A 14,759-nucleotide genomic window follows, 5' to 3' on the forward strand; every position below is an offset into this window, starting at 1 on the left:
TTTAGAAAATATTTTAAATTTTGCAAATATGGACTAAAATATGAGGAGAGTAAGTGATCGGCCCAAATTCTAGTGCTAGAATTTCAACTAGTCATAGAACCAAGACAATGACTTTGCTTGCAAGTTTGCTACTCCATCAACAAACTAATTTTACATTGGGGATGTGGGGATGTCATGGTACAATTGAGATCACTGGTAGAATACTGAGATTGTAACAAAATAAGGGTCAAAAAGTTTTGGAACGGGAACTCCAAAGTCAGCCGAAGGCCCATAGGGGATAAGCAAAATCAAGTGGAGACTCCGGAGAGGAAGAAACTAAACAATTAAAACAAAGCAGCTCCAATAATAGCAAAGTATAGTGACAATGATAGAGGCTGGTATTTTTGGAGTTTTTGCTGTCAGACATTGTTTTTAGGTATTACTGAATTTAATCCTCTAAGTAGCCCCATAAAATTCTATCATGCTCATTTTACAGATGTCAAAGGTCAGTTAAGGAATTTGCCCAAGGTCACACTATTATTAAGTGGTAGATTCCAGTTTTGAACCTAGGCAGTTTGTGTATGCTTGTTAACTCCTAAGCATATTTCTCTTGTATATCCTGGTCTCCATATTTGGATTGTAACACCAGAAAGAACAAACATAAGGCCAAAGCAAGCCTTGGGCAAACTTGACAGGTTTTTTTTTTTTTCTTTTCTTCAGTGCCCACTCTTCAATTATCTCTAGCCAGGAATGCAGGAACTTGCATTGCCCTTGGGATGACCACACACTGTGGCAATGAGCTCTGATGTATTTCCTCCTCTCCACTATTAATGTCTCACCCTCATAAAAACATTGCCTGCAGTCCCACACCCTTAGGGATCTACTTTCTTTTGGAGGATAATCCTAATAATCAGTTTATATTTTGGTATCCATAAAGTGTTAGCCTGTGGATAACATATGTATTTTCTTAAGCCAAAGAAAAATGAATGGTAGAAATTTCAGACACTGAGGTAGGCTGATATAAGGCCCTTTATCTTTCTCATAATACTGGTGGGTGCTGTTATTATCCATATTTTACAGCTGAAGAAATAAGCCCCAGAAAGATTAAGTGAATTTCAAAAAAAAAAAAAAAAAGTGGGGGTAGGGGAAGGAGCTAGTAAATGGTAGAGCTACAATGAGAATACTTTCTGGCTCTCCACTATACACTAAACTGTCTTAGAATAAGTACCTAGTACTGTGCCCACATAGTAGGTGCTCAGGAGTACCTGTTGAATGAATACTGCTTCATGCATAATACTAGCCTAGCAGTGGAAATGCAGGTCCATGAGTGATATTTAATCTCTAAGATCCACATATAACATTCTTAGTAGTTAAAAAGATTTCTCTATATTTACCATGGGCACCTTACTGCAAAGGGCTAGAAAGATGACTATAGTGTTAATGTTTGCATTTAATTACCTTAGGCTTCCTCTCTGGGCTTTACCAATCCAAACTGTGTGACAGGTAAAGGAAGGCTTTCAGCTGATATCAATACTAAGTTTGATACTGGACAGGTAGCATGATTGAGAGAGGCAAACCTTTTGGTTTGAAAGCAGTGGCTGGCTATATGTAGTAAGTTTTATTTCTTATTTCATGTCAGTGTATCATTTAGAACACCACTAAGCACACAGTGATGAGTAAGAGCAAAAATGTTGCCAAAGGATAAAATACAGATGCAACTGTATTAAAAGAAAATTAAAAAGGAGAGGAAGTTCCATTAACCTGAATTTTATCCCTGAGAAGCAACCAGCTGAGTTTATATGAGCCTCCAAAGCCTTATCAGAGCAGATGGGATCTTGTTTTTCTGTCAAAATAGATGGGGCCAGGAGGATCTCCTAGTGTGAGAAGTTGGAAGTAAGTTCTTGTCTCCCTGGGTGATGCTGAGAGATGTATGCACTTTTCCTGTAAACTACTTTGTTTTGCGATTCAACGAGAGAACAGTATCTACTATTGTTTCATGGGCCTTACCTCACTGGAAATTCCTATCCAGAGTCATCTGTCGAATAAAATGAATGTAGTATATATTTTTCCCTTTGGGCTTTCCAAAATCTGATTCAGAAGGTAAGGAGGCCAGGTGTATTGTGTGTGGATTTGGAACCAGACAACAAAGAGTACCATGAGAGTGTTGTATTAAGGGTGAAAAAGGAAAGTGTCACAAGGGAAAAGTAATTTTGTCCTATTGTTATTTTAATGGTTAAAACTACTGAACAATGTTGATTGCTCCTTTAAAAATGCTGATTACCCAAAGCCTTTAAAGTGAGCATCTACAACAATTTCTGTAAATTAGATTCCAGAGTAATAAAAACTGATTCCAAAACCGGATAAGTAGTATTTTTTTTTTTTAAAACCTTTCTGATATTTTGCCTATTTACAACTAAGTACAACTGAATAACCACTGCTATTTCACCAACTATAATTTCTGTGTTTCATATTTAAGATGGTTTTATTAAATAGGAAAATAAGTGACAAAGTAGATGCTTCGGGTATAGGCAAGAATAATTTGGAATGTGATTGCATAGCTTTCAAAACTTACATGATGTTCTTTGAAAATGTTAATATTGCCTCTAATTTTCAGATTAAATCCTGAGGATTGTTCTCTTTAATTTATGAGGCTTTTAGGACAAACTTGGCTTTGAGAAACAGCTCTGATGAAGGGATTCAGAGAACTAAGAGCAACAATAGTAACAAAACTAGAGAGTAAAGTCATATTATTGGCTTAAAAAAACTTTTCCTTTAAGGAGAGAGAATTCCCAGATCTCACTTATAGATATAAAACCAAGAAAGATTAGAAATCCTGAGACTGAGGGGGATGGGTCCAAAATGTGATGAGGAATCCCAATCAAGGTGCCATGGTATTGGTGCCTGCGGTTTCTCAAACATTAACCAAGTCTTGCATGGCATTTCATTCTTCCAGTATTGCCTACAACAGCTCATGGTCAACAGATAAACTCTTTCTCACTATTGTCTTATAGTGTAATAGTCCTAAAAGGATTGGACATAGGAGACAAAACTGCAGGGTTGTCAAAGCATTACGAAGAAGATATTAACCTCTTTGTCACTTTCTAATAATCTCTTGGAATATGATATTATCATTGAGGAAAGTTTGAGAGTTGGTTGTCCATGTTTTATTCTGGGCTGAGATTTGGTTCTCGATGTTTTATTCTTTTGTCACCCTTCTGGATGTAACACTTTAGTCCTTTTCCATTTCCCAGCATGCCTATGGCATATGTAAGAATGTTCTGCAGATTAATTTCCCTAAAGTCAACACATACACAATTTTACTTGCATTTGTTAAAGCAAAGACTATTACTTATCATTCACCCTTTGGGAATGAAGAGCTTTTGTTTCTGAAAATTTATATTATATGGTGATGTTCTCTTTCAATAAGCTAAATAAAAGAGTTGAGGTACGTTGGCACAGAGAAATTGAAATGCTGAATTTACTGGCTACTTTTCTTTTTTTTTTTTTTTTTTAAAGATTTATTTATTTATTTTAGAGTGAGGGAGAGAGCATGAGAAAGTGTGAGTCGGGGAAGGGGCAGAGGGAGAGGGAGAGAAAGACTCTCAAGCAGACTTCCTGCTGCTCTCCAAGCCCAACACAGGGCTTGATCTCATGATCCTGAGACCATGACCTGAGCAGAAATCAAGAGTCAGATGCTTAACTGACTGAGCCATCCAGGCGCTCTCTGGCTGCTCCTCTTAACAAAGAATTGTTATACCCGTACAATGTACATGATTATTCAGTGGAACCTAAGCATTACCCATGACCACAAGCAGGAGTAACAGAGTCCTTGAACAGCATGTTTCATGCTCCTCCTAAAACATGGGAGTATGTGGTCTGAAATGGGGCCATGTGAAAAAAGATTGCTCAAATAAATACTGTAGAGTCTAACACACAAAGGTACTCCTATACTTTTCCCTTTATAAATAACAACAGCAGCTAACATTGTATTTAATATATTGCTAAGTACTATTCTCAGTGCTTTACATATAACTTTTATTTTTTTTTAAATATTTTTTTTTAAATTTATTTGACAGAGAGAGAGCACAAGCGGTGGGGAGGGGCAGAGGGAGAAGCAGACTCCCACTGAGCAGGGAGCCCGATGCGGGACTCGACCCCAGGACCCTGAGATCATGACCTGAGCCGAAGGCAGACGCTTAACTGACTGAGCCACCCAGGCGCTCCTATATATAACTTTTTTTTTTTTTTTTAAGATTTTATTTATTTATTTGACAGAGAGAGACACAGTGAGAGAGGGAACACAAGCAGGGGGAGTGGGAGAGGGAGAAGCAGGCTTCCCGCCGAGAAGGGAGCCTGATGCGGGGCTCGATCCCAGGACCCTGGGATCATGACCTGAGCCGAAGGCAGACGCTTAACGACTGAGCCACCCAGGCGCCCCTACATATAACTTCTAATCATCACAAAAACTCTATGCAGTAGGTCCTACTACTGTTTTACAGGCTGGGGGAAAAAAGGTCAGTGATAGGCTAACTAATTTGTTCAAATGCCACCCAGATACTAAGTGATCAAAGTTAGATTTGAACCCAGTCTGATTCCAAAGTCCATGTTGCCTCATTTTGTTCTCTGCCTAGGAGTCAATGGCCTGGCATTTTGATGCTATCAGTGACTTTTTCTCACACTCCACTGGTGATGATGATGAGACATTTCTGGGAAAATTTCAAACAGTTCCAATTTTGGTTTATGGCAAGAGAACCTCTACAATCAAGCAACCAATTTCATTCACAGTGCAAAAATATTGAACTGTACTAAACCCATTTTTTTTCTAAAAATATTTGCAAAAAATGCTGGAATACAAGTAAGCCCAGAGATTTATCAGTGAATGTGGAATTATTCCATAATTTCAAATGCTACAGCTGATAGTCATCAAGAAAGGTTTGTGATAATGGCAGTGATCACATTTAGCAAACTGCTACTCAGTATATAAATGTAAGGTATTTTTACTGTTAAACTTTTATTCTGAACCCTCACATAAAATTTTTTGAGGTATTCAAATCTATTTTGGTATATAAGATATTGGTTTGAGTTTTGCTTTGGTTCAAATGAACAAAAGTTATTTCGGATGAACTTTGTCTAACTTATCAAGAGTTTTTAGGAACAATATAATATATAAGCACAAATCTCATTCCTTTGGAGACAAAAAGTTCTTTCAGCACCACTCTTCCTTCATGTGAATGACTTCTCTGAACCTGAGGTCTGGAGAACACCCTGAGGTTGATATGCATAAAACAGAACAAAGTAGTATGAACAATATGCCCCTCAAGCTTGGACAGATTTCTACTATCATAAAGTAATAGAGGTCCCGATTTCTGGGTCAAAATTAGAGTCATGAGGTTATAAGAATCAAAAATTCTATAGCACATCCCTGAAAAGAAAAAAAATAAAAGGATTTTCTTTTTGGAATGAGCCTAATGGTATTATTAAGGAGGGCTGGAAGAAGGAAAGCAAAATAGAGCACATGCCTGTCTCAGTGTCTGCCCACATGTAAGGCTGCTGAGTGTTCAGACATGTATATATTTATTTAATTTTCAAGCTTTATGACTACAGCAGTGATTCTAAACAAAGGTGATTTTGTCCTCCCCACTGCTGTGGGGTATTTGGCAATATCTGAAGACATTTTCAGTTGTCCCAACTTGAGGTAGTATGCTACTGGCCAGGAATGCTGCTGAGTATCCTACAAGGCACAGGACAGTACCTCACAACAAAGTACCTGCCTATAATGCTAAAAGTGCCTAGGCTGAGCAACCCTGGACTACAGGAATAGACTTTAGACAGGCCTAAAATCTAGGCCTACAGAGGTGGTGGTATATCTGGGAAAATGACTCTTGCTTCATCATTCAAACAATAAGCACTCAAAAATGTGTAGAGGTTGTTACTAATCATTTGCACCTGTTGATCAGGTGGGCATATAGCCAGATTCTCAATAACATTTGAGAGAGACCAAGTAGTTATAACTCCTCCCGTCTACCCACCAAGAGACTAGAAAAGGGAGCTTCTCAATGAGAGGATCCTTATCCCCGTTAGGAAAAAAACGTCAGCAGTGGATGCCGTCATGGGAACTTGAAGGCCAAGGAAGTTTTCTGTTCTGACTAGGACTATTGCTATGTGACTTCTGCTCTGGGTGGAAAGTTGTATTCTTATTTCATATTGAAGAAACTCATAGCCTTTGCTGGGGTAGGTATCTTTCCAATAATCATATCACCACCCCATTGTGACAATGTGCATTGTCACAAAATAAAAAAACTGTCCATTTCTTTATACTCTCTGAAGTATATTCCCATGAAAATGGTGCGGCCTCCCTTCTCACATTTTCTTTTCTCTGCTTCTTCTAAGCTTTTAGGCAAAGATTTATCTTACATGATCTATATTTCTTGGTAATTACTCTCCAGTTACTTCATGTGAGTATTTTGCTCACTAGATTCTGGACCAGGGTAAGATCTGTTGTAGCTTCAATCACCCTAGAAATCCTCTCCACACCTAATATAATTCTGAGCACAAATAGTCATTTAACAGCTTGTTGAATGAACTAACCCATAATATGCACATAAATGAGAGCAGGATAAAACCAACAATAAATATTTCTATGCTGGTATTCCACTGTGTATACAAGGCTGATTGGACCACTCATAAAAACAAAAACACCAAGCCCATAACATATAATTATCTGCAACAATTAAACTCAAAGAACGATTGTAATATGGTATTGCCTAAATTTAATATACAGTCTCTTGCTTGGTAGAAATGTAACAGGACTTGAAAAAGAATTACATTTACACTTTATTTCCTATAAAGCAATTGAGTGAGACACAATGCTTGGTGTTTAAGCCTCTCAGTATCAGTGCACCTATGTGTAGAAGTGGATGGATGCTGGCTGCATACTGACTATACAAAATCAGAAAGTATTTTTTGAAAAAAGATTTTATTTATTTATTTGAGAGAGAGAGAGCGAGTGCACACCAGCAGGAGGAGGGGCAGAGACAGAGGGAGAGAGAATCCTGAGTAGATCATGCAGTGAGCACGGAACCCTACATGGGGCTTGATCTCATGACCCTGAGATCATGACCTGAGTCGAAACCAAGAGTTGGAAGCTTAACTGACTGACCCACCCAGGCACCCCTGCAAAATCAGAAAGTATTAAGTAAGCTTACTTACTTGCTATTTTGGTTAAATGCTGTGAACATGCCAGTACTTTAAACAACTCCAATAGCTGGCTTCAGTGGAGATGTAGTCAACAATTGCTTGTAAGCAACTAAATACCTGAATACCTATTTTTTTTGGAGGGGAGGGTATGGAATCTTCCCATTCTTTCACAAAAGAGATCATTCCCAAATATTAGGAAAATTGCACCTGAGTCATGATAACATTAAACACACATACATACATACACAAAACAAAACAACCAAGAACTTCCTGAACTCAATATGACCAAAAAAATATTGGCCATTGAAACATGCCCTACTATCACTTACCTGGGATGAAAAAGTACACACTAGGAAGTCTGCCTGGGAGAGAAAGTGTATATCCAGGATCACACCCCGAAGTGAATTTTCTGTGTATCGATTGTGTAGCCCAGCAGACCAAGAGATAGAATTATCACTAATAAATTCGTAAGTGGGGTACCTGTAAAAAAAAAGAAATAAATTTGTACATAGTCACTGAAATCACAGTACTCTATCGGGAGGTATTATCTTACCAGAAAGTCTACCATATGCTCAAATGATTCTACTGTGAATTAAGAGGTTTTAATTATACTCTAGTACAGAGTGAATAAATTTTCTCAGGCGTGAGGTAGATCTTCAGAGTTAAGTTGCAAACTTAGGGAGTTAAATCAAAATGGGATAATAATTGTACCTGCTTTATATAATTCTGTGGGAATTAAATACACTAAGCAATGTAAAGTGCTTAGAAGAGCACCTGACATGTACTAAATGCTCAATAAATATTAGCCGTGATTGTTAAACATTCTTCTGCAGATATCCACTTGGTTTTATTCCTTACTTCCTTTAGATCTCTGCTCAAATATAGCCTTATTAATGAGGACTTCAGCAATTTCTATCTTTTTTTACCTGATTAACTTCATGACTTTTATTATCATTGGACATATAATATATATTGACTGTTATTTACTGCCTGTATCCATTCCCCACCTTCATCATCCCTAAGTGGAATGTAAGCTCTTTATAAAGAGGCATTTCATCTGCTTTGTTCACTGTATTATTCTTAGTACTTAGAAGAGAATCTGGAATAAAGGATTGATAAATATTTGTTGAGAGGGCAAGAGTTCCTATTTGTAAACCCTGAACAATCAGAAGTCCGTTTACATGTCTGTCTCCCACACAGTATTCCCCAAAGGTTGGAACTAGACTTTATTTTTCTTTGCTTCACAGCACCTAGTACCCCACACAATGCTGTGTGAGTAAATACATGAATAAGTGAGTGCTTCCTATGTCTGGAACTTTTTCCTAATCCCCTAAAAGCTGCTTCAGATTCTCTTCATTTCACAGCCACCAAGGAGCTTTTTCTCATTGCCTCTAATAATGACTGTGACAGCCAAGTCTCTGAGCACTGTTTCAGACTGGTAATCAGTGTTCCGATCCATTTGGCCTCATTATTTTTGACATTTTGCCCTCTTCAGCCCCAAATCAGGGAGACAAAGGAAATGTCACATTTGTTTTAAAAAGAAAACAACCAAAAAGACTTTTAATGTGATTCTTGTGAAGCTGCATACTCAGGCATGGGGCAGAAACCGCAACAAATAAATATGAAAAGGCTGGAGGATAGAGGACCGAGGGAATCATTAAAACACACCAATACAGGTTTTATCCTCGAATAGACTAACTCTGTCAGCATGGTTTGGGTGCCCAGTGAAAAGAAAAGAGTGATCCTTTTGCTGAGATGTGACACTAACATTAATGCCCTTCCTAACTTAAAGACCCCTCTCCCTGGAATCAAACCAAAGAACACCCAAGTTCCTCAGGCCTTATCTGAGACTGCTTGATGAAGGATACGGAGTTTGGAAAAAACAAACAGAAACAAAGTAAATAATGGAAAAGGGAGATTTTGCATCTCCAATAAAATGTATGGAAATTTCTACACAAACATGCTTCTTTCTTGTCTTCTGACCACAAGTACATCAGCAGAGGCATTACTTTTACTGGTCCTGGTATACAACTCCTACAGCACATTCATCTAACTATACTTCAATAACTTGTTACATGTACATGTATATGCCTACCAGCTGGATACTCCTTGAAATAAGGAGCCACATATTATATTCTATTTCTCTTTGTATTCTAGTGTCCTGTAACTGTGTCTAGCATATTACATTTCAATAAAATAGTGAAAAAAATCACCACCCTTTATTGCTGAGTCTTCATTTCACAAGGCAACCAAACCCTTTACAAAAACTTTTAAATACATTTTTCTTGCCTCTACTCATTTAAACGGAACTAATTTTAGGAGGCTCAGCCAGCATTTTTGATAAAGAGCGCACTAAATATGTAAATATTTATTCTGGGAGATTTTTAAAGGCTTGTTTCCTCTCCTGTTTCACCCCTGTTCCCAATCTCCACGTCTCAGACTACACTATTGGATTGACAGCTTTAACAGTTTTTATTTCTTTGCCAATGATTCTGTGATTTAAACACTCTAACAGTGAATTACCTAAGAGAGATATCTCCACATTAGCAATGGCTGCCACAGTCAGTGCAGGTGCCAAAATCTCATGGACAAACTCAGTCTTAACCAAGAGAAACCTGAGGTGTAATACCAAGCAGCAAAGCATTAACTGCTCATTTTCACACAGAAATCACATATATAAAGTTAATCTTGACTGCTTTTACAAAAGATAAGCTACCCAGAAAATGGATTCTTCCCTGACTGTGTGAATTCTATGCATCATTTAATTCTTCAGCTCTTCACCCTCTTGAAGCTCAGAAGTCTCATAATCACCCTGGACACTATACACCTTGATGAGAGATTAATTCATGTTTTTGGTCTCCTAAAACTTAAATGGCAGAGGTTTTATGGTTTGCTTAGGTATCAAAACTAATCCTGACAGGTCTAAAGCAGAGTTGATTCAGAGTAGAAAAACATCTATGTAAAATAATGAAGTAGAGAAACAGCATTTAAGTTCCTGAGAAAATTTTCAAAATGACTCATAAAATTGGGGTGCCTGGATGTGCAGTCGGTTAAGCATCCGACTCTTGATTTTGGCTCAGGTCATAATCTCAGTGTTGTGAGTGCAGAGCCTGCTAGAGATTCTCTCTTCCTTTCCCTCTGCCCCTCCTGCTCGTGCTTTCTCTCTCTCTCTAAAATAAATAAATAAATCTTTAAAAAAATGACTCAGAAAATTAAAATTAAAGGATTTCCAGAGGGGGAAAAAAAGTGCATAAAATGCTGCTGCTATGTTTATAACAGAATATGAAAAAAACCCCTGCCTCCTGGACTACCATGGGGAGAGGAGTTACTAGCTGCTGACCACAAAAAGGAAATTCAAACTGTACTATTCCCTGCTGCCAACTCTACTATAAGGGTTGCTTCTTGTAAAAATATCATGCTGCACTATGGATCAAAGTTGTAAGATGTTCATATCCTTTTATCTAATATTTCCAAGTCCAAAAATCTAGCTTAAGGAAATAATGTGGACAATTTTAAGAATACATCATAGCATTATTTATAAGAGTAAAAAACTGGAAATAACCTAACTGTACAATATTAGGCAAATGAGCAAGCAAGCAACTGCACACCAATATAGGAGATATATAGTCATTAAAAGGGACATTTATGATGATTAAATTTTTAGGGACCTGAGAAAATGGATCCATTGCTGTATTAAGTAAAAAAGAATTCAAATTGTTATATACAATATGATCAACTACTAAAATGGGTAACTATATAAATGACTAAAGGGAATAAGTCAACATTTAAGTAATTGTTGCCACTGAGTAATAGGATTGTGGGTAACATTTTTTCCTTGCCTGTATACTTAACAACTTCCATATCTTTTAATGAGCATGAATTATTTTGCTAATCAGGGAAATAAGAAAGACAGGAAAAAGCTTGTGATGCTTCAAGAACAAGTAAAGAGTAGATAAAATTAATTTTATTATTTTTTCAACCAAGCTACAAATTTAGTCAGGTATTTTAAAATGAAGGAGCATGGTGAACTATTTCTACTTTGTTTCTAATCGGTCTGGATATCAAACTGGAAAAGTATCTGTGAAGATTTTGTATTGTGTTTTGTGCCCAAATGTTCATTTAATCCCTAACTATAAGCATATAACTTGGCTTATGCTTGGCTGATGAATTTCATGGTCCTTTGTGTGTATGTGTGTGTGAGAGTGTGACAGTGTGAGAGAGTATTTGATAGAGGGAGACTTAAAAAAAAACCACGCAATTTATATCAGGTTAATTTGGATTCTTAGGAGGGAGAAATAGGACTTAAATTATTATCCAATGATTTGGATAAACACCCACATTACAGTCTTCACTTTAAATATGTTTTTCTTCCCAACTCCTATTTGTGACATAAAAAATGGACCAAGAAATAAATAAATAAAATAGTCAAATAGCTTAAATGATTAACAGCTAATGAAATGTTTCCAAACCGATGGGATTGAAATAAACATAATTCAATAATTACTGGGCACTTACTAGAGCTAGGTACTGGGTCTAACATGCTTATAATCCAGTGAGGAAGACAGAGGTAAGCAAGTGCTAAACACTAAGTCAGGGGAATGCACAGAGGAGGGACACTTAGGGATTCACTTAGGGATGATTTCTGGAGTAAATGGTGTCTGAGCAGAACTGAGACTACAGATTCTTCTCCTTCATTTCCTACTTTCACACATTTAATACATCCTTTAATTGTTAATAGTAAATAAAGGCCAATTCTAGGTTAACCTAGATCCTGTGATAAATTCCCAATTAGGATCAGTGTGCTTTATGTATTTTCCAAACACCCTACATTAACTCTACAGCAGCACTACTCATATTGTCCTCCTACTAGATTAGGAATTCCTTGAAAGCAGAGTATCTTGCATATCATGGAATCCCTAGCACCTACCACGGTGCCTGAAATACAAGCATGTTCCATAAATGATGGTTACTGTCCAATACATACTAGAAGCTCTTATTGTTCCACTTATAAAACTTGTCTTCTGATTCTTTACTTTTCTTTAATATAATTTCCAAGTTCCAGAAATTTCTTATGAGATGAAAACTTATATTTTACATATGTTTCAGTTGCCCACAATTGCTAGTGAAGATAGTGAATGCAAAAAGGTAAGCCCCTGGTGTGTTTTATTTCTAGCAGTTGGTTAGTGTTGTGGACTGAATGTGTGTGTCCCCCTAGAATTCCTATGTTTGAGCTGTGACCCCCAATGTGATGGTATTTGGAGATGGGGCGTTTGGGAGATGATGGGGATTAAATAAGGGTATGAGAATGGGGTGCTCCTGACGGAATTAATGCCTTTACAGGAAGAGACACCAGAAAGTTTGCTCTCTCTCTTCCAAACACACAAAGAGGTCATGTGAGTACACAGCAGGATGGCAGTGGCCTACACACCAAGAGAAGAGACTTCAGAATGAAACATACACCTTGCTGGCACCTCAAATATGCTTTGATTATATTAACAGTCACACAAGTACACAGTTGTTTGAATTAAAAAACTGCCAATAATCAGTAGTAATATTATAACAAGAATCACAAGTCATGGGAATTAAGGATTCCTTTCAATTGAAAAGAATCCCAGTCTCATTTAACTCACTTTGTTTTTGCCTCCTTTAATAAAGAAGGGTCGTCCGTGGCCAAATATACTCTTCTTTTATCCACTTGCATTCTTCGAGCAAGAAGCTGAAAATGTTCTTCAACGTGTACCATGTATTCCTCAATGGGATGGAAGGCTGCTTCTGTTCCCACTTTGTCTGTGCGTCTGACATGGACTCTGGGGGGCAGAAAGAGAAAGATTCTGCTGATAGGGTATTCAACTTTATACCGTTATTCATGGTGGCATTATAGACATTTTAAACGAATTTTTCTTTCATTTTGCCATTAGAAAAAAATATTAAAAAATTCAAACAAATATATTCTAAATATATTTGCATGTTAACACAATACAAGGAGAATTAAAAAATAAGCTTCTGAAGAATGCTTTCTTGTAAGGTAATTGCATATCCAAGAATAATGGTAAAATAAATGGAAGATTCCAGAGTTATACTCCATATAGGGAGCAAAATACCAACCAGCCTTCCATAAAAACTGGATATAACTTTTTAAGATTTTTGACAACAAATGATACCAAGATTCACAGTTGTTATTACAGAATATTAAATATATTTTTTGCAACATTTTGATGCCAACTTTTCTTTTTCTTCATGACACCCTGTATAGTTACTGTAACTGCCAGCTTGTAGAATTGAAAGTTGTCTGAGGAAAACACAGACCTGCACGGATTCTTCCTATAGCACAATCAAGGCAGGCAAACCTTTTAAGAATTCTTACTATTTTAAGTTCATGGAGACGTTCCAGCCCTTTTGTTGTATGCATAATGAATTTCCTTTTGCTGTTTTCACTCTGTCAAACACAAGCAGATATTGATCTCATCTGTCCTATTCAAAAAAAAGCTCTAAAACTGTAAAATTGGGGACAAAGACTTACATTGTCCTGCACTGAATATGTGCTGACTTCCACAGTACTCTCCTCCCATCTTAGTGCTTTCAAAGTAATTGTAATGAAAATAATAATGGTCAGAGTTTATTTTCATAGATTAAAACTCTCCTTAAATTTGCCCTTCCTGCATCCCCCCTACCAAATTACTAAAACACTATTCATGTATGGGAAAAAGAAAAAGGTAGATTTATTTCCCCTTAGGTCACAGTATATGGGCAGGCCTTAGGTCAAGCCAAAGTCCAGCTTTTCATTATGAATCTGGAGAGAGGGTCTATTTTCACTGTAGTTAATCTGGTATCTCTGCAGGTATTCTTTCCTTTGCATTCCAGACTATAGTTACAGATGTGAATACCATCGTATGAACACCTATTCTATCATCTTTTTCTTCCCACATCCTTTTTTTTTTTTTCAATATGCATGTTTTATTTGAATGCTATAGGACCAAATAGGGAGCTGTTTTTCCTATTATTTTCTGATTTTTTAAAAAATTTTTATTGTTATGTTAATCACCATATATTACATCATTAGTTTTTGATGTAGTGTTCCATAATCCATTGTTTGTGCATAATACCCAATGCTCCATGCAGAAGTTGCCCTCTTTAATACCTATCACCAGGCTAACCCATCCTCCCAACCCCCCCCCCAGAACCCTCAGTTTGTTTTTCAGAGTCCATTGTCTCTCATAGTTCGACTCCTCCTCCGATTCCCCCTCTCCATTCTTCCCCTCCTGCTATCTTTTTTTTTTTCTTAACATATATTGCATTATTTGTTTCAGAGGTACAGATCTGTGATTCAACAGTCTTGCACAATTCACAGTGCTCACCATAGCACATACCCTCCCCAGTGTCTATCACCCAGCCACCCCATCCCTCCCACCCCAACCCCCACTCCAGCAACCCTCAGTTTGTTTCCTGAGATTAAGAATTCCTCATATCAGTGAGGTCATATGATACATGTCTTTCTCTGACTGACTCATTTTGCTTAACATAACACCCTCCAGTTCCATCCACATCGTTGCAAATGGCAAGATCTCATTCCTTTTGATGGCTGC

The 14,759-nt window shown here is 37.2% G+C and overlaps 1 protein-coding gene across 5 annotated transcripts in view; it reads right to left on the reverse strand.

Annotated features, from left to right (window-relative positions):
* FUT8 (fucosyltransferase 8) overlaps positions 1-14,759 on the reverse strand; it is a 316,354-nt gene that overhangs the window by 2,310 nt on the left and 299,285 nt on the right. For all 5 annotated transcript variants that reach the window (XM_034992730.1, XM_034992728.1, XM_034992729.1 and 2 more), the window contains 2 exons: positions 12,807-12,983; positions 7,506-7,656 (listed from right to left, as the gene is read on the reverse strand). In XM_034992730.1, coding sequence (XP_034848621.1) covers positions 7,506-7,656; positions 12,807-12,983 — 328 coding nt within the window. The remainder of the gene's footprint in view (positions 1-7,505; positions 7,657-12,806; positions 12,984-14,759) is intronic.

This window comes from Mirounga leonina, unplaced genomic scaffold (genome assembly GCF_011800145.1).
Source record: "Mirounga leonina isolate KUSES-001 unplaced genomic scaffold, KU_Mleo_1.0 Mir_82, whole genome shotgun sequence".
NCBI lineage: Eukaryota > Metazoa > Chordata > Mammalia > Carnivora > Phocidae > Mirounga > Mirounga leonina.